The following is a 25,582-nucleotide window of genomic DNA, read 5'->3' as shown; positions in this document are numbered from 1 at the left end:
GGTAAGTTTGCACCACACTCCTCCCTATTGCTGATAAGCAGCTGTTTCTAAAGGGGTGGGAAGGGAAATAACTAAGGAGGGGCCTCTGACATCTTAAATCAGCAGGTTGGCTGTGGGCACACACTTATCACTGCTCCTTCCCCCCCCCCAGAGCTTGCGTCTGTCATGCTAGTTAGCGGGGATGGAGTTAATGTTCCCAAATCACAGGGAGGCACTTAACAGTTTAAAGCCCCCTGGGAGTCTAAAGGCTGCGTGGTCAGGGCAAGCAAGCAGCAAGTTGGATGTCCTACCCAGTCATCTGTTACCTCACAAACTGCAGCACTCACCCAGCACTAGGCATGGCCACTGCTTTAGGGGAAGTTATTCAACTGCCCGTATAAGCAGGATGGAAGTTTGCTCATGGACACTCTCTGGATTGAAAGAAGATCACACTGAACTTTTTAACAGACTTTAATATCAGCACAGTTGAAAGTGACATCTCCGCGCACAGGAGTGCAGAGAGACTACACTTCTGGAGGCGCTCTCCTCCCATTTGGGACACAGGAATGAAACATGAGGAAGAACATGCAATCACAAACAATGATCAACTCTAGATACTTCATGAGGTTTGGTCCAAAAAAAAAAAAAAAACACATTTAAACATAATTAATCCAATTACTGCAAACACAGCTTCTCTGAGTAAGGTTAAGATATTGCATTTGTAGTGTTTCCATTGTGCTTTTCCTTCAGTGAACCAGCGGAGCCTGCTTGAGTGAAATAAGGACCGAGCGCATGCGGGACACGTCTTTCGCCTGTTTACTAGACTTGGGATTAAAGTCACAGAGCCGAGCCACACGCTCCCACTCGGTGCCTGGGGAAGTTTCTTCCACATCATTCACAAAGGCTTCTTCAGCTGCCCTAGAAGCAATGCAATAAACATGTTAATACGGGAGCTGCACGTCCCCTGGAAGCCACTCCTTTCCCTCCACAGAACAGAGTTATTTTTACAAGTTTCATAGGAAAATGTAACCTAACAGCTGCTTGAGAACATTAAGGTTTGTTAAGTTCCCCTACCCCAACCTTGCAGATGAATCAGTTGCAGTAATCTGCTATGCACAAGCAGTGCAGAGAATTGCTGTGTAAAATGTTGGAATACAGGTGTTTGGTTTAAGAGCAGTTATTCAATCTTGGCCTACAGCATGTACACAAGTGTCTAGAGCAGAGTGCCTTCATTTAAAAGCAATGCTTTAGAAAACTAGCTATTGTTTTACACCTTCAACTCTTATCAGTTTGCTCTGGACATTTGCCAACTGGAAGTTTACCATCTACTAAAGCGTAAGTTTTGAGGAAAAACTTTATTTAGTTTACAGATACTCCAAGGCCTGCAGGCCACTAGAAGACTGTGCGGCTGGTTCCCAGGGGTGTGGAGCAGCAGTGTGGATCACAGAGAAATTGAAGTCATCGCCCCCATGCTAGCATATGCTCTAGGTTTACGAGGCATATTTTGGCAGAGGGGAGGGTTACGGTGAGCTCAGCTAAGAGGAGAACACGTCCCCTTCTTTCATCCTGAACGGACACAGGGAAGTCTTTTCAACATGTCGGTTGGCAAATCATTCACATCAGGGTTATCCTTTCGGCATCCCTGTGCAGCTAGCAGCATTGCTATAGGCACATGTAACCCTCTGATGCAAGCAAATTGTGAGTCTCTAGTAGCCACGTAAGGGCAAAAGCAGTAAGCATGTCAGAGAAATCAAACCAAATCCATCTACTCCAACAAGCAGCACAGAGAAAGCAATGCCCGTGATCATCCTATGGGAGGGGAGGGGCAGCACTGGGCACAGGGATGACTCGAGTACACACACCACTGAAGACAAGGGTCACTACAACACTGCTACTTCATGTGACAGACACTTAAGGGGGGCAGTGAAGATTTTTACTTAACTGTTCTAGGCTGTAGCAAGGATGGTTTATGTTTGTGCTTAAAGGTGACGAGAAGAAAAGAAACAAGGAGAGAAAGTTTAAGTCAGATATAGAAAATGAAAATGAGCTTAATGCAGATGACAAGCTGGCTGGCTAGACATGCACTAGTCGCTCAGTCTACATTCAGGAAACATGCTGCCAGTTTTAGTCTGGCATGTTTCCTTCTGCATTGGCTACATGGAGACCGGTACAGGAAACACGTGGTTTAATTCCAGGTCTTTCAGTGTCAACTTCAAAACAAGATCAAACACCACCTGTAAATCCAGCATTTCACAAGTCTTGGCTTACATCCACCTAGTTAGGCCATCAATTCCACACTGGAACTTCAACCTTAATTCACTCAGACAAAGCCATACTACTGTTCTCACCAGTGCACCTTTACAAGGGACTTTAGTATCTGAAATGGCCAGCTTTGAATTCAAGTCTACAAACGTAAGGGAAGAAATTAAAGTATAAACAAGCCAAAAAGCCACATTGTAATCCTTAAATACCCATCATTCCTTGGGGGTTGGAGACCAGGGCTTGTACTTAGAAAAAACAGAAGCTAGATTGAAAGGCCCCAGGGCCTACTTGTCTGCCTGAACACGGAGCATTGTTCTCCAACATTCTGGCTGTCTGGTTTTATACATCCCACGTAATGGGGCTTTCAGCACCATATCCTCTGGGAGATTACCCACGTGGGAATACTACACAGATGAAACTGTGTAACCAATCCTGAATTCCTCACTGCTGCCCCGATTGCATATTAAGGCCTACTTTCAGGGTTGGGTGTGCAGAGTTAAGAGCTAAATAACTGGCCTGATCAGCAGAGGTGCTGAACATCTGAAGTTCTCTGACTTCAGCATCTCGACAGTCAAACTAACCCTTTATACCTCCCTTAAATCAATCCTTCCAGCCCCAAGCGCAAGTTGCTAGAAAAGCAACCCTTTCCTATTTAACATCTTGCCTGTAGAGATGGCTTGGGGCAAACGTAGCATCCAGGTGAGAAAGTACCAACACCAGAGAGGTTTGTTACCTCAGTATGCAAGCTTCCATTGGCCGGGAAGCAGGAGTTTAAGGATTTTAGTCTTGCTACCGTGTGCTTTACCAACAGTGTATTACTGGTGGTATGCATGCTGGACTCCAAACACTCAGTTTAATATAGTCAAGTTACAATGCTAAAATGTATCTGAAGGATAATGAAGAGGATCAGACAGATAATTAGTAGCTAGGCAACATACACATAACCAATCACGTCAGCGAAGGGTTGTTTGTAGAAAGCTTCATCTGCCACCCTAGGCAGCAAGTAGTCCAAGAGGAAGGCAAGCAGGCAGGAGAAAAGAGAGACGGATGAGAAGCAGAGAATATAGCTGAAGACAGGTTAGGTACAACAAAAGAACCGTATTAAGCCTATACCAAATCAGAATGAATCTGTAGTTCGACTCAGAGCTGGTAAGTGACTAATATTTAGTTACATGTTCTGCATCAAATTTTCCCATGAAGGAACAGCTCAACAAGCTTTTGAGATCTAGTTTTAGACTGGAGACTCTGGACTAGTTCAGGGAGTCAGATCATCTGGGTGGACTGATTTACATCAAAGCTGCTTAAATCACAGATTTGAATCATGATTCAAATCAGCAAGGAGGAAATCTGTATTTAAATAACAAATTTTAATTGTGTTTTCATTTATACTTTAGTTATTTTCATTGAATCATACAAATGTTGGCTGGAAGGGATCTTGAGAGGTCATGTAGTCCAGCTCCCTGCAGGGAAGCAGGGCCAAGTGAACCTGAAGCATCCCGACAGATGTTTGTCCAATCTGTTCTTAAAGCCTCCAATAGACAGGGATTCCACAGCCTCCCTTGGAAGCCAATTCTAGCTGTACAGTTCAAAAGTTTTTCCTAATAGCTAACTTAAATCTCCCTTGTGCCAAATTAAGCGGATTCCTTTTTGACCTATCTTCAGCAGACATGGAGAACAACTGATCACCATCATCTTTGTAACAGTCCTTAACATATTTGAGGACTGTTACCAGGTTAGGCCCTGTTTTTGGCTTTCCCACAGAGGTCAGGCTTTCTAAACCTTTTATCTTTTTGTTGCTCTTGCTTAATGTATGTTGTTAAAAATGCATCAACAACAATTTTCTATGTACCAGATTACATTTTTTTTACTTGTGATATACATCAAGATGAAAATTCAAAGTTCATTAAAATGCACAAACTGCATTTTAATGATTTTATTAAACCAAGCTACCTTAAATTTGCTATAAACTTAAGCAAAACATTTATCAAAAAGTCTCCCAAAACCTTTTCATTTGGAACAGATTGAATTCAACAGAGCAAGTACTATTTGTAGTTAGTGAGTGAACTGATTATTTCTAGTCACTATGCCCTTTGAGATTTTAGAGCTAGTAGATCTCACTCTCTTCCATCCAGTTTTTATTCATTGATTGGAAGATGAAAACAAACTTTCCTGCCTTTTCAATGGCCAATGGGTTTCTTAACTGCAAACGAACTAGTCACTGCACTGAACTAATAGAATAAAGTGAACGGAAAGAAATATCCTCTCTGCACCTGCAAAAGAGGGGACTTCTGACAACACTTCAACAGCTCTGCTTCCAACTCAACCAGTGACTTCCACCAGCTCACTGGTTTGACTCTTTAAAACAGGTCCTACATTTTTGTATGTAAATGGTTTTAATAGATGTTAAGGCCTAACCTTAGTTTGGTTTTTTAAATAAACCTGTGATTTAGATGAATGGATTTTAAACAAAAAGTTTTAAAATCAGATTTTTAGCCACCCTGTGGTTCAGTGTGTACATCCGCCACATCTGAGGACTGTTTGGGATCAGTTACTTTTCCATCTGGAAGTCTTCCAGAAGAGCCATCCCAAGGGCTGTAAAGACTGTCAATCACACCCCTTCAGGCCAATGCTCTTCCAAGGTCACCATTATCACAGAGGGGCATGAACACATCTTCCCACACCCTTTTACTTGTGATCATTCCCCAATTCCAAGAAGTTCACATCAGCCATCTCAGGGATTGCAGTACCTGAACTCCAGCCTGAGCTAAGGAGAGACTTTGATGACATTCTTAACTTCACCGTCAGACTACCCAGACATTTGTTACTCCTACCTCAGTAGGAAGATGTGAGCGGTGTTAAAGTTTCATTTGCCTGAGAAATGAAGAGCAGGGGTGTGTGGTGGGTACTGAAGTTTGAGGAGGAGGGGGGGGGGGGGTGTGCCCAAAGCCCTCCATTTGATCTGTACAAAATATTACTCTTCGCAACCCCACTGGAGCTTCAGCTCCTCTTTCATCTCACCCAAAGGGCCAGGCCTGCCATTCGAGCTCCCAGTATGCAGAGACTTCTCACGTGGCATAATGGGAGCAATGGTCCAGTGGACAAGATGCTCTGACAGGTACGATCTTTATTCTTGAGAACCTGACTTCTATATCCAATTTAAAAAAAATAAGGCCACAGTAATGGCTTTATATAGCCTTGTTCAACAGCCGAAAACACTAGGAAAACAGAGAGGCTAAGAATAAATTGGCCAGGTTTACACAGCAAGTCAGTGCCTGAGCTGGGAGCAGAACCCAAGACTCATCTCCCTGCTCCAGACACAACAATATGGTGCCTCAGGACATCAGAATTATAATCAGAGTCTCAGATTTTCAGGACAACGCCTGCCTCGCCACCCCGTGTCCTGTCACTAGAATGTTAGAGTACATGAGGTCAACCATCACTGTGGTGTCTGACACCTGCCCGGGGGGGGGGGGGGGGGGGAGAACACAACGACACAGGACACCCCCCCCCCCAAAGAGGAGTTATTGTTGAGATTTGTTTAACCTATCCTTGGGGGTGCTGAGGTTACTGTGAGAAACCCAGATCAAAAACATGTTCTCACCAGCTAGACGGAGCAGGCCATTCAGCACAAGTTAAAAATCTTACCTTTGCTAATTGTGCTGGCTCTAACTATACTGATGCACCTTGACGAAGGTCACATCTCCGGGTACCAAGAACATCCTCATGAAACGGACCATAAGGCCTCTGGTAAGTGAGTTTCTTCATAATCTTTCAACTAAGAACCATTTACTCCAATCAATCTCTTACTGAACACCCAAGACAGTTTCACTGGAGGTCCAAAAGCACCAGTGTCTCTTTAGTCTGACAAGGGATGTAGACAAATGCACTGGATGCAAGCATACAAGATGGCAACAGCACTCTAGTTATGTTTTGATTCCTTCCACAACCATCCCAAAGCGCTACAGAAAATCCTTACCTGTTGTTGGCTTTTGTTTTCTGTAGCTGTTCATCTTGCCTTGCATACCATTCTTCCAATTCCTTTATCGCCTTCTCTTTCCATTCTGCTTCCTGCTTTCGAGAGTTGGCATCTGAAGATTTAAGAGATGCTATAATGTAACATGTAAACCAACATCATGCATTTCTGGGTTCTGACTGTGTCTTGCTGAAACTTGACAGGAACCCCATATCATGACTAAAATGGTGAACAAGTTAAACTGTACTGTGAACCAAGCTGATCAGACAAATGAAATGTAAAAAGATGCTAGGTGTCTGCCTTGACAATTCCAGACCACAGAACCCTTCAAGGAAGGGGTACGATCAGCTAATGCCTTTGCACAAGACATTTGTTTCCTGCTGAAATTTTCCTCATGCAAAAGGCATAATGGAACCACTTCAAAGTTACCTCATTTCTGAGGACAGGCTAAATATGCTGCTAAGCCTGGCTAGTGAAGGCTAAAGGAGATAGCTTTGTGTTAATCCTGTTTGCAGACTAGCTGAAATCCATTCCCATGCTCCCAACAAGTCTAGTCAGACACAGCTATTACAGAGCTCATCTGAAGCGGGTTGCAGTTTGGCTGATTACTGCGTTTACTTTTTGTTCACTTATTTCCCCACAGGGCATAAAGTAATGATTAGGCAAGCCAACTGCATTTTCCTAGCTTCTCCTACAGCAGCTGTACCAGCACCAGAATGCTACTTACTGGACATCAGTGAAGCAGAAACCTGCCATTATAGCTCTTTGTGGGACCTAGAGTTTAGAAGAACAAGTTCAGTTAACATGCCAGGGGGTTTTGTCTGGTCAGTAGCTACTGCAGATAGCAATTCCATTAGCAGGTCACTTTAGGAAAGTGACAAGTAACATCCTGTTTTTAAGTAGGCTCTCAAAAACCTGGTTGACTGCCAAAGATATAGCCAGCAACCGAGGCAGAGGACAGTGCCAGCAAGGCAGTGAGGGGGTGCTCTCCTCTGATATCTGTGCTGCTCACAGTGTTCCTGACAGTCAAATACCTCTTCAATGCCTAGTGAAGCAAATTGTGGGGGCGTGGTACTCTCAGAAAGGCTAAGAGGCGCACACTTTCGGAAAAGGCCAACTCCATCCACTCCAACAAGTAGTGCCCAAAGGACAGTAGCATTATCCCACGGAAAGCAAGAGTCACTACAACACTGCTATGTCATGTGATAACAGGAGAGCTACTAAAGTACGCCACATTTTCCCTTGCTTTAAGTGAGTAGTTGGCCACATTGACCTGCTTGTAGACTCTCGACATGTCTAGGTTTTAGCGTTCGTATTGTGTGGAAGTAATTCCTCAGTCAGTTGACAAGTCACTGCTGAAATGGTCTTAAACCAACAGCTCCGAGATACTTTTGGTAACTGAGGGCTTCAGTGCTCTGTTAAGACTGGGCAAATGGAGTAAATTGTAATCAGAGGCAACAGATTTACACATGGCATGGCACCAGGCTCACCACCATTTCTTGCTGGCAGAAGGGAGGCTGGGTTTGTTCTGCTTTAGACACCAGTTAAAACAGGAGGCAGGTCACTCAGATGTGTTAGCTTACGCTGAACGCCTTAAGCAAGCTGAGCTAGCAGCAGCAGAGCCCAGGAGACAGACAGCAAGGTGATGGCCCAGGCTTGGCTAGGCACACTTGCACCATACAGTGTTTAGCCACGAGGCCTTTGCTCTTCCCCTTGCTGCTGGGCAGCACTGAAGCCTTAAAGCAGCTCCTGCTCTGTCACCCCCGAGGTCCTGGCACGTAGCAGTGCTGAGCGCCCTTGCAGATAGGCTGGAGAAAGGGTGAGCACAGAAACACCCTCTGCACTGCATTTTCCTTTCGATGAGGCAGTCTTCAGGACAGGTTTGAGGCAGAGGGGCATCATTGTGTTAGACACACCCCTCAAGTCACCACATGCCAACACTACTGGTTAAGCAGGAGCAGTTTTCACGTGGCCAGGTTTTCCAGCTTTAAGTAACAGCTGGCAATCGTAGATGCCCAAGCAACTGGGAGATTTCCCCTCAGTTGGGCAGCACTAAGCCAGCTCCCCATTAGCAGAGAGCTTGATTGGCCAGCATGTTCGTCAACAAGGAAACCGGTGGTTTCAGATAGCAGAGAGTCGAGTGAAAGTTAAAGACCCAACTCGTGTACGAAGGAATCAAAGCAGAATTTGAGCAGCAAGCCCTGCCAAGAGACATACAGGAACCTTCAGCTTTTCCTTACCCAGGGCTTCTAGACGTTCCTTTTGCTCCTCTCGCCATTTACGGATACTCTCTGGTTCTGACTGCAGTCGATCAACGTGTGAAATAGCGGCATAGCAGTCTGTCGGACCATTGCTCTCCTTAACCAGACCAAACAAGTGAGAGTCAGTCATAAGACAGCATGACCTGTATTTTAAATACCATGAAGACAAGGTAAAGTACACCCTTCTCATATGCTAACAGGGCAGGTAAGCAACAGATGCTTCTAGTGGATTCTGAACACAGACACCTAGCAAGGAGAGGTTTGCAGTAGGATTAGTGTGCTCGTGAAGAACACAGCTAGAGAGAAGATATTCACACAGTCCATTACAAAATTACAGGGGATAAGGAGCTAGAGACCGCTTTAATAAAAGCGGTTTGGACAAGGGGTTTGGCATGGGCAGAAGAAAGGGACTAATGGATAAAACAAGAGCAGGAAGTGACGTTTTGTTGTTTACTACTACTTAGTAAGAAAAGCAACCATGTTCAAAGCACTGCAAATACCATTCATCCTCCACACTAGGGTGTTGTTCCCATTGTACACAAGGGGAAAAATTCCTCCCATGGTTACAGTGAGTGAGTGCTGGAATCAGAACTCGAGATCTCACTTTGCATCTCAGCCACATTGCACATCAAGGCCGGTTAGCATTTCAACTTCCCCCGCACCAGTCACAACAGAGGGTCCACAGAGATCAGGACTGCATTAGCTGTGAAGCCTCAAGCAACGTTGAGAGCTGCTCTGTTCACTTAGGACATAGGTGCAGAAACCGAGGTGGTTAGGCCAGCCAAAGGCCAACCCTCATCTGAGCAGGGTCATCTAATGAATCCTTGGCCCCATGAAGCAACAGCAGCAACAACTTGGACATTTGAACTCAATCACCAAGACAATTTTAGGTTACAGTGAAGTTTAGACATACCTGGAACATTCTTATCAGACCTGTGATAGAGCAACTCTTTAAAGCTCTTTGTGGAGTGGTTTAGCCAGCCACATGCACTCCTCTCCCTATTCAGGAGAGGGTCTTAGAAATGTTGGTTTCTGTTTTGCCACTTGATAAAGCGGTGTCCATTAGAATTCCTTCATTAACCCTTCACACGGGACAGCAAGGGGCTATTTGGCTAGTGGTTAAGAGCTTTAATCACATCTTTCTACCAAGCTATTTAAAGCATATTGACACAATGAGTTCGGTTCTGATAATGCAGTAAGCGTAGGAAACAAACTGGGTCTGACTTTATAAGGAACTGTTTAATGTTAGGATGCAACCATTTACTGGGAGAGAAACTGACCAAGACAAATATTATCCCTAGGCTTGGATTTTTACAAAGTAAAGATTGGTTAAGAGATATAATTGTACACACATAAATTGACAAAAATATTTCTAGAGATAATGGAAGTTTGCCTAAATAAAAAAAAAAGTTACTTGAAAATTTAAATCAAACTAAGGATCTTGTACATTTTGATGTGTGATGTGTTTTAATGGTTATAAAGCTTTAACTTTTTGAATCACAACATCTGTCATTAAAGAATTGTCTGAACCCCCCCCCCCATAAGTTTCCACAACTGTGAAAATTTAACTTTAAAAAAAAAAACTTCTAGTATGGATCTGTTTAAGTTATACAACAAAAATTGAATTCTGCCATGCCTAATTATCCCCTACGCTTCATGCAATGCCACAGAGTCTGTAGCTTGTGCCTGGGGAGTCAGTCAGTGCTGACCCTGATTCAGCTTGTTAGCTGAAGCACAGCATCTCTAGTAATGCAATGCCAGCCCTTGGTGTCACATCAAGTCCTAGCATGTGGCCGGAGTACATGGCAGTCTTCCCAGAGGAAGGCATGTTACCCATTAAAATATGATGCAACATGAATTGTTGCTGTAATTTGTCTTCATTTTTAAGATGGGGTGTACTCTAATTGTCAGGCACTTTTGGAATTTTAGTGAGTATAACAAGATTAGAGACTGGATTAGAGATTTTTCTCCCTTCATTAAGGAGTCAGGAGATTTAAGTGTAGTAAAAGGCAGGCAGTGGGAAACATTTCTATTTAGATTAAGAAAGCTAGTTTAAGGTCTGAGTAATCCTACTATAAAAGCGAGAAACTGCTTTTGAGAAGTCACTTGGCAACATTTAGGAGGTATTCTAATTTCACCTAGCAGGACTGATTGTTCGAGATGAAGATATTCCTTCAGTTTACCTGGTAGACTTCTCCATTCATCACCCCATCAACAGCATCTGTAAGGTAATGACGACTGTAGGTTAGACAGCTCTGAGAGCAAAAATTAAAATCACAATATAAGCCTTTATAGGATTAGGCTTATTAATTGTAACATTTGCAGACAATACAAAACTACTCAAGATATTTAAGTCCAAATCTGACATCAATGAGTTCCAAAGGGATCTCACAAAACCAGGTGACAGGCAACAACATGGCGGATGAAATGCAATGTTGATAAATGCAAAGTAAAGCATATTGCAAAATGTACTCCAAACGATACATGTAAAACAATAGGGTCTAAATTGGTTGTTACCACTCAAGAAAGATCTTGGAGCCATTGTGGATAGTCCTCTGAAAACTTCTGCTCACCGTGCAGCAGCAGTCAGAAAAAAAACTAATACCGGTAGGAACCATTAGGAAAGGGATAGATTATAGGACAGAAAATATCATGATGCCACTATATAAATCCATGGTATGCCCACACCTTGAATACTGTATGCAATTCTGGTAGCCTCATCTCCAAAAAAGGTATTAAATCAGAAGTACAGAGAAGGATAACAAGGGATTAAGGGTATGGGACTGCTTCCAGATAGAGAGAGATTAAGATGGACTGTTCAGTTTAGAAATAACACGACAAGTGTGGGAGATATGATAGAGGTCTATAAAAGGCCTGGTGTGGAGAAAAAGTATTATTTATCCCTTCCCCTAACATACAAACCAGAGCTCATCCAATAAAATTACTAAGCATAATTTAAAAAAACACTTCACACAATGGTAGTCAACCTGTGGAACTCATTGCCAGGGGATGATGTGAAAGCCAAAAGTATAACTTAGTAATTCATGGAGGATTGGCTAATAGCTATTGATGGGCCTAGGATTGTCAGGGCCACAATCCCATGCCCTGAGTGTCCCAAAACCTCTTACTGCCAGATGCTAAAACTGGATGACAGGAGAAAGGGCAAATTATCAACTGATCTATCCTGTCCATTCCCTCTCAAGCATCTGGCATCAGTTCTGTGGAAAACAATGTACTGGGCTAGATGGCCAATTGGTCCGACCCAGCACGGCCATTCTTATGTTCTTAGATATTACAAAGCAGGTAAAGAGTTGCTTAAAAGTTTTGGTATTGTGTTGCTGGATTGTGTGTGTAGTGATTCAGGCCAGCCTTAATCTGTAAATTATGCAAGGAATTTCTGTTCTCAACCAACTCTGTGGGGTTACTTTCCTCAGTTAGCCACAGGAGCACAGGCTTCCAAACAATGCTGATCAGCACTTTGCTTCCAACACCAGCTTTTAGGCAGAAACTAATAACAAGCCAGCCAGCATTCTTCCTATGTCACGACTGCCAGCAGTGTCATCTACCGTTTCCAGCATGTGGGGCTTCTGTGCCCAACAGCGTAAGAACTGGGATGGAAAAGGGGGACTAGAGAAGAATATGCTGAGAGAAAGCCTTGTGTGGAGGGGTGGTAGGCAGGAAAGAGATACAGGAGCCATCAGTAAATGAATATTAAATAATATCTGTGTCTGAGTGTTTACGCAATTTGACTTGCACCCCTCTCAAATAGCCCCCTAACCACCCCCCAGCAGTGGCATACGGAATGAGTTCAGTGAAGTCCTTCATTACGCCATATTGTGGTCTGGTCAGAGTCTGCCTGCATTTTAAGCTGTGGTCTAACGATAGAGGCCTGCAAATCCATTGACATCCGCATCCCATTTTTGTGGATTGCAGATCGGATGTGGATACAAACGTTGTACTCTACTAACAGAGATATGTGGTACATGACACAATGTGATCAGTTTATCACATACCTTCACCCTAACCTCACCTGCCCCCCATCCATAATCCAACTCGAGACCAGCATTCCAAACCTCTGAGCAGCTTCAGACAACTGCCTCTTGTGGCTAGCTGTCTCAGTCACTTCCTTCCATTTCAACCACAGGACATTTTCCTCTGAAGTTATACTGGCAGGTAGTCAGCCCTGCATCAGTGGCCAGGAATCCCACAGCCACAAGGACTAGAAATAGGAGGAGTTTTGCACCATTAAATATCCAACAACTCCCCCCCACACTTTTTCCCCCCACAATCATTGGCAACAAAAAGTTTATTAAGTGGAAAAAGGTGAGCGAATGAGCCATTTTAAGTAGAGGCTTATGAAATTTATAATCTCTCTTCCACTAAAGCCTGTACATCTGGACTTCGGGCTAAAGGCACCAGGCTTTGCAAGTTGTATGAAGGTATTTGTAGGGTAGTTTCTGTGAGGAGTTGCATATGCAGATTACACAATGCACTGAAAAGATACAACAGCTGTACTGGTATTCATTTGCCATAATCTGCATCTCAGTGACGGTTTGCCACCCTTCAATCATGCGACCACCTCTAATTCATGCCAATGTGACATTACTACATCTTGCTGGGATGCATTCTTTACAGAACACCATTCATCCACGTACAGTAATGCTCCGAATATATACAGCAATCACTGCAGCCACAAAGAAATGGAGATGGAAATACAGCTACAGGTGGCTGGCACAGAATGGCAAACATCATCAGGCAAGTAAATAATCCACATGAAACTACAACAGATTCTCACTAGTCAGCCTAAATGGTGCAAGTCCTCCACCCCACTGCCTGTTAGGGAGATTTGCTGATAAAAATGCCAAGGCAAAACCAATGTCATTCACTGTCTGCCGTGGGGAGTCTTGGATCAGCTTCTAAACCTACCCCCATCCAATGCTTTTCCTGGAAAAGAACCCGAGAAGGGTATTTATCATTGGTACTCCGTCAACTGCAGGTGGCAAGGCAGGCATGCTAAGCGAGTGATAGGAACTGGCCAGTGATTAAGGGCGCTGTCCCCCTCCTTCTGAGTCACTGTTCACGGTGCTACTTAGGACTAGTGGTGGGGCACTAGTAAAAATGGCTGCCAGCTTCAGTAGCTAAGGAAAGGATAGCCCTGATCTCCTCTCCCTCTGTTCAGACAGGGAAGAGCAGAGCTGCGGCCCACCGAGCCATCTCTGCTTGCACTCCACAGCTTGCCTGCATACCCCAGCTCTTAAGAGTCACATCATTCATTGACAAGATCAGCTAAACGCTGTCAATTGGTTGTTCTCCAACAGTAATCCTGACACAACTGCCGTGGAAGAAGGCAAGTCTGTCTCTGCATGGCAGAAGGCCCCGCACACAAAGGAGCACCAACTGCAAGTACTCAAAACCCAGACTCAGGGCTTCCTTGAGTGCAGCATGCAAGAGTGCGCCCTATGGTCTGTCGGGAGGTCGATGTCCTACCTCTAGAAGTAGCCCACTGTCCTGCACTTTAGTTAACAGCACGTCTGGAAATCCACTTACAAGACAGGTGTACATGAACACTGATGAACTTCAAAAGCCCTGTTCTGGCCTAGAAGCAGCCAAAGAAAACAAATTGTCTGTGTGGAAAACTGTACCAGTTTAACCTAAGGCGTCAATATAAACAGGTTTAGTTAAACTGGTGCAACGCTGTGTGGGTACTTATTTCAGTTCGAGTGCATTTTAAGTTTAGTTTAAGTGGACTGGGAACAGCAGAACCAAAATAAGACCACACTCAAACTGAAGTACCATACAGGGATTTGCATCGGTTTAGTTAAATTGGTCCTTAAATCAATTTAAATTAACCTGGGGGTGCAATGTTCCTATTCAGGCAAGGCCTTAGAGTTTGGGACTGCAAGTCCTGTGAAAATTAGAACAAAAGCAGTCCAGGCAGAATATGGGAGGGTGGAGAGCTGATTAGACTCAAGCAAGTCCACGCATTCATGAATAACTGGTGCACCTTGAAAAGACTAAATGAGACATTCTGAAGTCTTACTTTGAGGACAATACAAGACTGAGGTGAACCCAATACAGTAAGCATCACCACTACCCTAATTAAGGTAGCACATAGCATGGCTTTATAAATAGGATTCTTGGAAACATACCTGCCCACATGATCTAAACATAGCAATTGCTAACAAGTTTTCAGCCACAGCAAGAGAAGACAGACTTCAGATATTCTGAACTAGTAGTATGGTAGGCCTAGCAGTCTTGAGATCAAAGCTGCAAGTCTCAGTATTCAATTCTTACCTCCAAGCCTCAGCTAAAATTCACATCCACCCTGTTAACATTATGATGCCTACTGGACAAGTTTAGTTTGAGAAAAGTCAACCAAATACGACCTTCCAGTGAGCTTTAGTGTGAAGGAAAGTAGACATATGGCTCCGGTATGGGAGTGAGTGTGAAACCTATGTGTCATGTGATGTTCACGTAGTTTTTTACATTGTAACTTTTGAGGAAACGTGTAATATTCTACAAGTTTGCATTTATCCTCCGGTAGAAGACTGAAAGAAACAAACTTGGTCTCATTGTTCTGTTATGTATATCACTACCTCTAAGAAAAGAGATGCTGCTTTAGAACAGTCATTCCTGCACTTATTCCGCAAACTGAATGAGAAAACACATCCAGGTTTTGGAAAGCCTTACCTCAATTTTGTACACAAGTCTGAAGGTATCACGCACCACTACATTATATTTAATGACAGCTGCAACAGTGGCAAGGCATGCCAGTGTAAAAAAAAAAAAAAAAAAAAATCCTACACTTCCTCAGTTAAGGGTCAATCACATCAGTTTAGACCCCTGCCTCTAGTGTCCAGTGCTTTTTATTAAAATCCAGATATATTTTTATAAGAAGTGTGTTGAACTTTTAATGGAACTATGAAGTGCTATGAAAAAGACAGCACTGTGACTTCTCAAAGTGGGCACCCAACGTTAGCTGACTTCTTTTGGTTTTAATCATTGTGCCTGAGTTCATGAGTAAGTCAGGATAATACCATCTCACCTCTGAGGAGCGAGAAGATGGTTCTTTACATGTATGAATGCAGTTCAGACACTAGGATGAGAGCACTGCAGAAAAACTGACCAGAAGAGATTGTGTTCAGTACAGGGTTTGGATGGTGTGCGGTAAATAAGTACAGAATAGCTACCATTCAGTGAGCACACCATCCTGTGCGCTGAACGAGACACGGGTCCTGTGGAAGATGTGATCATGTAAGTACAGATGCACTAAGGAGCCAATTAAGCTTGCACAGCCAACCTTAAATCTAGAGTTCAACTTTTGAATGCTCGACTTTGCAATCTTAATGGTGTTTAGATGTAGCTTAAGAGTTCATATTATATTAAAAAAATACTATAGTGGTGCCTTTAGTGGTGTGTGTGTGTGTGTCTTTAAATGTCACTATAGCATCTAGATACCATGGGGAGGGGCATTTTGAGGGAATATATTGACGTTTTCCACATATAATTACAATTACACCACTGCAGAAACATACTGCCTCAGTAGATGAATTTCAAGTAATATTAACTATATATAGTGACAAGAACTACGAACAAAGTGTTCCCAATGAAGAGGATATACATGCACCTTCACATTTTAAAACTGTACTTTTGTGCCTAGACTTTGTAAATAGAATTTCTTTAGCCTGTTCTGCTGCTCTTGGCATGAGAACACAGTAAAGACAGAAGAAAGCAGTGAAAATGGTGGTAAGTTATTTTCCACACATTAGTTCTTTGAACCTCAAATTTTGCCACTAGAATACAAAGTCAGCATGCTGACTGCATCCCATCTATGCATACCACCATTTCCTCTTCTGTATACAGTACCAATATTCACCACAAGCCATGACAAAAGCACTAAAAATAGAAGTAGTACTAGAAGCCAAGCATTCTCTTATTGCAACTTTGTTCAGACAGAGCGTTTGCATAATTCAGTATCAGTTCTGGAATATCTGCCTGCTTGCCAATCTTGGGCCCAGTGCAAGTAATGCAGAGTTGTGTAGCTGGCATCCTTTGCCCCAGAAAAATGGGGAGTCTTTTTCCCTTAGGAGAAAAATATATCCTGCCTGTGGGTCTTCTTTCCATCAGACAAGATCATCAAAGCCACTCAGCTGCTTTCAAGCCAGAGGCAGATTTAGACAGGCTAAGAGGGCTGCCTATGGCACTACCTCCTGAAGTACCTCCAGTAACCAATACTGCGCGAGCAGGTCAGCACTTTGAGGGACCTAATCCCCTTCCTGTAAAAGGGTCAGAGCTTGAAGAGAGGAGATCAGACACTCTTGTATGCATTGCATATTGAGGTAAACAAATGAACCCCAGAATCAATGCAATGTTTGTGGATCCTGGCTGCAGGAGACAGTGACAAGGCCTGAAGAAACACATTTAAAGCGCTGAAAGGCTGGATATAGGGAAGGGGAGAACTGTCTTAGATCTCCCGTTATGTGGTTGGGGGGGGAGAGGGGAGGGGGAAGAAGACACAGAGTCTTAAGAGCCCTAATTTCTTCTGCCCATTTTAGAGGTTAGCAGCATAAGCCAGGAAAGTGAAAGGAGAGACAAAGGCCAGATGGACATATAGGGCTAGCTTAAAGAGATGAGAAGAGGCAGGTCCAGAAAGAGGACTTGGTGTGAAAATATTTTACTTCAGATTGCAATAAAGGGGGATCTAGAAGAGTGAAATCAAGGCAAGGAAATGTCATTGCTGTGTTTGATATCCCAGCATGGCTCTTCGGGGCAGCTCTCAGATCTGATTTGTATATTTGAGAGATAAGGCTGTCTTTGCATGGAGCAGTTTGAAAGAGCCAAAGATTCTTATCTAGGGCACCACATACCCAGAGTAAGGCTCAATTGGTAGATAAAGGATCTCTTCATGGACAACAGTCCAGAAGCAACTTCATATTTCTCCTTAATATTACATGCTGCTCAGTTACCAAACACAAAACCACATAATGTTAACATGAAAGTCCACACCAGTTATTGCTATCAACTCTCCAAATATGAACCACTCAGCTTTGTTATGTTCTACTGACAGCATTTAATCCAATTACTTCCAAAGTGTTCAGTACAATGCACTTAGTTTAGCCCATCCCAAACAATACAGCATGGTTTCCACAGCACTGTCCAGTGTAGTTTTCCAGTTCATTTTTCAGTGTCTCAAACAAGACTCCAAGACTTTACACATACAGCTCAGATTCGTCATTTTTCCAACTTCTGTTCCATTACTCCTAGTTGCCTCACCCCTGAAAACTCCATTCCTTGGGGGTTTACTCTTACCTGTAGGCTGTTCTAATCCCCCCTCCAATCTCTTAATCCTTTAAGAAAGCCATACATCTATTAAACCAAGTGTTCCCCTTCATTACACAGAAAAGCCCCTCAACATGTTGAAGTGCTTCTGTGGCACATCCTAGCAAGAGGATGATGAAGTCCTTCCATATGAAAGCTGCTCAACTCTCTGCAGACCCAGGGAGGGAAGGGTACAGCAGCCACTCAACACTGTCCTTCTGCCAAGGGGACCAGGATTCCCTACATCAGAATGCTATCCTATTCATTGGGAGCAAGTCCCGAAAAACAATTTAGGAAATCAATCTCTGCAGGGACCATGCTACTGTGCAGCCAGGCATCAATATGACATACAGGGGTTCCACAGAGACGGTCATGGCTTCTAACAGCTGCTCACAAAATTTGCATAGATCCCAAAATATTTACAAGTTTAATGATGTGAAACCCCACCTGTACTGAGGCAGTCCACCTCAAGAAAGGGACAGGTGAGGAGACTAGGACAGGAAGCTTGAAGTTGCCACCTTTAAACACGGTAGTCTTTTACCCTATTTTTCTGTAAAAAGATGTTTACTCAGATATCTGAACCTTCCCTTCTAGATGAAACATACAATTTACTGTCTAAATTAAGCATTCCACCAACTTCAGGCCACACCAGTATGCAACACTTCCAGAATAGTCACTTCACACTAAAAGAAGTGTAATGGGGTAGTCAGACTCCTGGTGAGAACTGTTAAACTGACTGAAAAGAAAACTAACAGCCAATGAGTGCCCAAAGCCTTCTTTAGATGCCCGATAGCCACAGTAGGAAATACTAATAAGCAGTTGCCCAACTCTGCAAGTAATTGTTATATTTACTATTCTCCCATTAACTGAGTAGCAACTGGTTTTGGAATACACCATATGAGTCACTAATATAGTGTAGTATGGTGTTGGGTTCCATAGATGTTTCTTACATAAAGAAAACTATCAACACGACAGCATGTTTTAACTTCTATAGCAACAAAAGATCATAACCTGAACTGTACTTTCAAAAAAGGAGCTCTTTATCTTTTGTCCTACTAGGTCTTTGCAATCTTGGAAGACATGGGAGATATCTATTTATGAATAGTTTGAGTATTGTGATGTGGTTTGCTCTATGGAAAACTAAAGGTTAATTCTAGCCAGATAACCAGGACCCAGGCAATTACTGCAGTTCACCTGCCAATGCTCAAATGGATAATATAGTGAATCCTTTTGCTGTTTTTAACCCTTTTCCCCAGTTTGTTATTTTCCTATGGGGAAATACTTTGTTTTGAAGAAGCTGTTTTGTCCTGCTGCATTTTTATACTGGTTAGAGCTGGCAGAGGAAGTCTAAAGCAGGGACCTACGCTCAGGTGGCCCAGTGGTGGAAACAACTGAAAAATAGGGATGATGTGATCTGGGGACCCAGTCAGAGTGATGTGAATTGTGAGATTCCACTCAGAAATACAGGCACAGGCCCGTCACTGGGAAGGGGTGCCTAAGGAGAGAGAGAGTGAGGGGGCAAAGGCAGAGGACACCCTGAAACTATGACCACAACAGCCAATTAAGTACAGTTTTATTACATCAGTATCAAAATAGCCATTCATCTGGTAATTTTGAAGTTTGGTAATTAACTTAATTGCTACAATACTGGGCTAGGCAGGTGGTCAGAAGTTTGATATTGCCCCATTTTTACACTTGTCCCATGTCTTCAGAAACATTGTAATGTTCACCTTTCCATCTGTTTGATTTTTAACTGAGCAAGATAGAAATTCTACTTTCGTGTTATGTTCATTCACATACCCAAGCAACCAGCTGAACACTGTTGAGCTATTCTTGATTTAAAAGCATACCCTTTCATAAACACCCAAACTGAAGCTGGTAATTACTTTTCACTCCATAATTTCATTTCTCACATTGTCATTTGTTATTTCCAATGTATGTACCTACAATCTCATTTCTTGAGTACTGTATAAAGTCAGATTTTACTCTGATACATGCAAGACACTGCATTAACTCCTCCAATTTGGTATTATCTGTAAATAAGGTGGTTCAAAAGGTTAAGGTTAAAAAAAAGTAAATCCACAAATCCCCTGCTGCTGCGCTTAAGTACTTAAAATAACAGGGTGCAAAAAGCAGTTTGCTTGCACTTAGAGAGTTACTTCTATTGTGTACTATGCACAAATATTACATCTCACTAGTAGGAGTTGGACGGCTGTCCTGATACACTTTTGTTGCAACCTTTATGTGATTTTATCTACTGCTCAGAGATGGGACTAAGGATTGTGAGCACGTCCCAGAAATGCAGATCAGTAGCAAGGTTCAAATTCCTGGAGCCATCAGAACCAATTACAGCAGCTCAAACTCCCTCAGCCTTCTGCTAACTATACTAGATTTTGGGGAATGAACATCCATTAAATTTAGTTCAAGTGGAAATGAATGACCGATCCTCCCAATTAAAATATGAAGTCCTATTTTATAATCCTTTCTACTCATCTGTTCCAGACTCTATTAGTGATGAAATTTTGCCTTTTCTATATGTCAGAAGTGTGAATTGTCATTTAAAAAGAGAAACTTACTAAAAAAAAAAAAACAAAAAAAAAACACACCTACAGTTTTTCATGTCAAGCCAGGGAGATTTAGCAGGGTCCCCTGTATTAGATAAGGAATGATAACAGTGTGATGGCCATACTATGGTTGTGGAGAGCAAAGGCTGACTTTAGATCAGCTTATTTCAGTTACTCCATTGGAGACAGGAAAGACTGTAAGGGGATATCATGCAGAAGCTTCCTGTAGAGGAAGCACTTTTCTGTGAAAAGAAAGGAATTGTTTCTTGTTTTTTTAAAAAGTCATTTAGGCTGGGAAAAAGTTACATCTCTACATCATTTAGAGACCTGCTCATTCTAAGACATTAAAATCTAGGTCTATGTCAATTCGGTTACCAAAGACTTCATGATAAAAAACAAGGTGCTTGGCTCCTTATAAATTCATCTGCTGCTATTCCTTGTCAAAGTTGTAGCATTCTGTGAAGTCACTTATCTGTACAGGCACTAACTGTTTTCAGAGCAGGATGAACTTGGGACAGGAAATAAACAGGACCAAACACCACCAGAGTTGAGGAAGTTATTCCCATGTAAACATCCCTAGTAGAAAATTGTTAGAATACTCTACACAGAAGGTTTTCTACTTAATTATGAACATTGACAAAGAAGGGCTGCACTCGTGACTAGCTAGGAAGCAGCCCTTAATGGAACAGGAAGTACAGTGGAAGCTTTACATCTGCAAGTTTCATGCTCTTTCAGTCTATCTAATCATCCTTGCTGTATTCTGAATACACCATACAGTTTAAGGGACTACCTTCCTGTGCTGGTAGGAAATAGGGAAAAAAAAAAAAAAAAAAAAAAAAAAACAAAACACACTAGATCCACTAAATCTCCAACTTCACAGCTATAAAAGAGAGGAATTTTTATAGTGGAGCCGTTTTAATCCATCAAGTACTTTAAAAAAAAAGAGAATCAAGTTATTACACTTAAAATATGAAAACAAGTAGCAAGTCCTTCAGAGTTTGGGTATCCATAAAAATGTCATGGAGAAAAATAGAGTCACAAAGTGGGTGAGGTCATCTGAAGAAGAGCTGTGTGTGGCTTGAAAGCTTGTCTCTCTCTCTCACCCACAGAAGATGGTCCAATAAAAGGATATCACATCACCCACTTTGTCTCCAATATCCTGGGACCAACATAGCTACAGCCACATTCTTTCACGTATGTATGCAAAGTGTAAGACCAACATGCTCAATATAACTAATATTTCAGCAAATTTTAGCTTGCTAAGAAATACAAAGAATGCCTTCCTTGAAGAAAAAGCAGCCTATATTATGCAAAGGCCAGTATTCTAAGTTAGAAACAGGTACAAAGGTTACTAAGAGAAAATGACCAAAGGCTCCATAAATTAAACTTTAGCCTAATGGCTAACATACCATACTGAGAGAGGCTATCACAAATCCTTCAGAGATTAGCTGGTCTGTCTGGTGGAAATAATATTGAGTACAGCATATACTTGGTCAGCCAATCTACCTATATTTTTCTGAAAAATTCAACATCAGCTTTTATTATGCACCAAATGAAGTGGCCAGATTTTCAGAAGCACTCAGCAGTCTCACTGGGAACTACTCTTTCCTACATCTGGCTCAAAGCTTTGACTCCTCATTGAGAGAAGAATGTTTAACTAAACCTGGAGGATGCAATGCCAGTATCTGATACAATGAGAAGCTTGGCTATTACCTCTAAGCTTCCTCCCTTTCCTTCTATAAAATTGGAAGGAGTTACTCATTTAGGGACATCGAGTCTGTACATCGGTCAGGTAATCACAATGTTTCAATATTGATTATCTATTTTCGTGTCAGGAATCTTGACCAGTTCAAAGTAAAGCTCAAGGTTCACAAACTTAACTTGGAAGTGTTAACTACAAGACAGGACCTTTGTGCTGTTTTAAGCAGCAATATTTTGGTTTCCAAGTCCATCAACTGAGGCCAATAATGGTTCTTTCAAACCAAACACAAATAGATTGGGGAGGGGGTGGAAAAGTACTGCTACTAAGCAGTATGTCTATAGCACTGAAGAATTTGTTTGCAAGATACAAGGAAAGTGTGTAAGATGTCTTAAAATATTAAGCACATAATCCACAACTCCTCTCTAAAGCAATATTAGTACTAGCGAACGAGGAAGTGTAAGACACTTCAAAACATTACGTTCCTTTGAAATTGCTCAGTGTCCTTGATCTAGTCATTGTAATGTGCTATTTTCATCCCCTGCAGGAGAAAGGATCCTATCTACTGACAGGTGGAGCTTAGACAGTGCAAGGCACTGAAGAGCTAGACAGACAGACAGACATTTCTCAGGACAGCCTGTGCGCACCTAGAATATTTTTGCCCGAGCAATTCTGCTTCACAGCAGAGGCCTGTCCAGGCAGGGCACAGCACCTGCACGAAGCGGCCCCCGGAGGGCTGGAAGGGGCCCCAGAGCCGGCCCTGCCCGCGGAGAGGACCGAGCCCAGGCCGGCCCGCGGGGAGCGGGGCGGGGGTGGGGAGAGGCCCCGTTTCGAGGCCGGGGACTGCCCGTTGGATGGCTGTGGAGGGGACACCGCGACGGCGGCGCCTGCGAGCGGCCCGACAAGGCGCTCCCGGCCCGGCCGCGACACCCCCGCAGCTCCCGGCTGGCGGGGCGGGGCGGGGCCGACCGCGTCGGGGACACGGAGCAGGCCCCGGCCCCTCACCGCGGGAAGGGGGGGGATAAACAGCCAGGCGGCCAAAGCGCAGCGCAGCGCAGCGCGGCCTTTCCCCTCCCCCTCAGGCCGGACACCCCCGCGGGACTGGGGGCGGGCGGCGGGGAGCTGGGCCCTACCCGGCGCGGGCCCGCCGTGGCCCGGCAGCCCCGCCGGCACCTCGCCGCTCTCCAGGATGCCGAAGCCCTCGTCGTTCTCGATGCCCGCGATCTCGCTCTCCTGCTGGGCCAGGAAGGCGGCGGCCGGGTCCTCCTCGCCGCCGCTCAGCGCCCCGTTCTCGGCGCCGGGGAAGTCGGCGGGCGGCGCGCCGAACAGGTCGAACTCGGCCATGGCAGCAACGGACACGGAGCGCGACGGGCGGGCAAAGGGGCCGCAGGGGCGCGAGCGAGGCCGACTTCCGGTCCGAGGCCGACACTTCCTCCTTCGCCTCCCCGGAAACCCAACGCTGGGGAAGAGGGGCCCGGCGGGCGCTCAGGACGCCGTTCACCAATGAGCGGACAGGGCCGGGGAAACAGGCAGCCAATCAGCGAAGGGCCGGGGCGGGGCTAACAAACCCGCACGTGATACCGGCTGTGCCCGCAGATGGGCGAGGCAGGGACGTGGGCGGAGCGGGGACCAATCAGCGCACTCCACTCCATTCCATTCCCCCGCCCCCGCACGCGCGCGAGGCGTAGGAGGGTGGTACGCTGTGTACCCGCCGGAGCGGGGAGGGGCCTGGCCCTGGGCCTGTGGGTAGTGAACTACGCTGTGTGCGCGCTCGTGTGCATGACGTAACTGTCTTGTGTGTCCACGTGTCCTAGCTTTGGGCCTGTCATGGTGTGTGTTCCATACGTGTGTGTTACAGGTGGGCGTGTGCTGCATGTAAATGTGTGTGTGCACCGTGCCTGTATGTGTGTTACACTGTGTGTTACCTTGCATGGCAGTGTGTGCGCTCCTGCACAGTGAATAACTATTGTGTGTACATGTGTCCTGCCTGTGGGGTCACATTGTCCTAATTCCGTGTGTGTGTGCGCACGATAGGTAAATTTGCGTGTGCACTCTGCTTGCTTGTGTGTTACACTGTGTGTTTGTTACATTGTGCATTAGAGACAGGCATTGGAGGGCCAGCTCCCCAGCTATGTGTCTCAGTTGCTGTTCCACACTCGGTGTAGGGGCGGCCAAAGTCAGCTAAATATAAAACAGGGAAAGTATTTTGCCTCCCTTGTGAGTTTGTTCAAATGGGACAACTAGTTTGTTGTGATGTCATCACCTAACATCAAAATGTCATCACCCCCCAAAGGAAATGCAGATTTACCATTTCCTCCTGCTTCAGATGTATTTTACTAGGAAACAAGTTCGTAAACATGGGACCTCTGAAGCAGAAGAGTTTTCTCCAAAAACTGTAATAAAGGAATATTACACATTCTGGTGCCTTCTGGGGTAAATCAGAGACACCAATGAAAGATGCAATTGAACTCCAGCATGAAGTCAGAGCAAGGATTCATTTACTTTAAAAATAATCTTGTGAAGACAATCAAATAAATATAATAATTGCTATTTCTTATTTAGCACTTTTCATCCATAGAACTCAAAGCACTATACAAAGGCGGTAACAAAGTTCAGAGGGTGTACTCCATGTTTCTTTTGGAACCCGAACTGACCCTACCACGCAGTTAGTTCTCACTTCACAATTCCACCCTTTTAAGGCCTTTCATCACCATTCTTTCATTCCAGCCAAGAGTATTGGATAGGACTCTTCGGCCTACCAATGCTTTCCCTTAATCAGATAGAGGATTCAGTGTTAAGTGACACAAGACCCGTTTAGGCTTCCTTCCTTCCTTTCTCTCTCTTCTGCTATCCTGTCCCTCTGAGAAAGAAGCTGCTGGCTCTACATCACAATGTATTTCTTTGGAAATGATTGCATCATCACAAACAACATGATTTCAAGTGAGGAGTCAAGATCAGAAAAAGAAGAATTCTTAGAAAAGAAGATCCTGATTTCTTATAAATATCTCTGATAAAGAATAGGGAAAAAGGGAATATATAACAAGCAGAATTGTCTCTATATGTTTTGTGTAAAATGCTAGTAAGTCTTTGAATAGCTTTCCCATTTAAAGCACAGGATAATTGCTACCTAACCTACATCAGAATGGACCAAATTAATCCCTGGTTTTAAAATTGATGCTTTGTGAGGGAGTGAGGAAGAGGCCCCTAGATGAATGATTTGACATGGTCCGGGCTGAAAGAAGTGGAAACATCTAGAATTCAGGTGCACCTTGAAATATTTTTTGCATCATCTTAACCAATTTCTGCTTTTTCTGTCCTGAAGATAAGTGATTTGGGAGGTGCACCCCATCTCTATTGCTGAAAATTGGTTTTATTGTTTGGGAACTCCCAGTAACTGTAGCAGTGGCACCCCCTTCTTCATTCGTACATAGCACTCCATCTATGTTTCACACTCGCTGGTAAAGCTTTGTGCAGGGAGCATAAATGAATAACTCTCAATAATATAAATAGTAATTGAGCAACTGTG

General features: G+C 43.8%; 1 protein-coding gene across 4 annotated transcripts; it reads right to left on the bottom strand.

Annotated features, from left to right (window-relative positions):
• Positions 1 to 432: 432 nt before the first annotated feature.
• Positions 433 to 23,523, bottom strand: CLTA (clathrin light chain A). Of its 4 annotated transcripts, XM_067553370.1 has the most exons (7): positions 23,190 to 23,523; positions 10,659 to 10,696; positions 8,455 to 8,572; positions 6,218 to 6,329; positions 3,180 to 3,233; positions 1,922 to 1,957; positions 433 to 897 (listed from the first exon to the last, which is right to left on the bottom strand). In XM_067553370.1, exons 1-7 carry the CDS (start codon positions 23,398 to 23,400, stop codon positions 726 to 728), a joined length of 741 nt encoding a protein of 246 aa, XP_067409471.1. In that variant the 5' UTR covers positions 23,401 to 23,523; the 3' UTR covers positions 433 to 725. The 4 variants fall into 4 exon arrangements, with proteins under 4 accessions (XP_067409471.1, XP_067409472.1, XP_067409473.1 ...); XM_067553371.1 differs by lacking the exon at positions 1,922 to 1,957 and having other exon boundaries at positions 23,190 to 23,522; XM_067553372.1 differs by lacking the exon at positions 3,180 to 3,233 and having other exon boundaries at positions 23,190 to 23,522.
• Positions 23,524 to 25,582: the final 2,059 nt, after the last annotated feature.

This window comes from Emydura macquarii, unplaced genomic scaffold, assembly GCF_026122565.2.
Source record: "Emydura macquarii macquarii isolate MOO-44397 ecotype Brisbane River unplaced genomic scaffold, CSIRO-AGI_Emac_v2 contig_1451, whole genome shotgun sequence".
Classification (NCBI taxonomy): Eukaryota; Metazoa; Chordata; order Testudines; family Chelidae; genus Emydura; species Emydura macquarii.
The sequence above is the reverse complement of the archived record's forward strand: the minus strand, read 5'-3'. Positions and strand labels throughout refer to the sequence as shown.

Bases quoted from the DNA above. Each gene is read 5' to 3' on its own strand.
- CLTA (XM_067553370.1), bottom strand. From the start codon at position 23,400: ATGGCCGAGTTCGACCTGTTCGGCGCGCCGCCCGCCGACTTCCCCGGC. The intron at 8,573-10,658 runs GTAAACTGAAGG...GGTCTGGTTAAG, and splicing joins TGAATGGAGAAGTCTACCAG to GAGAGCAATGGTCCGACAGA. The intron at 898-1,921 runs GTTAAGTAAAAA...CATTGCTTCTAG, and splicing joins CCTTGCTACAGCCTAGAACA to GGCAGCTGAAGAAGCCTTTG.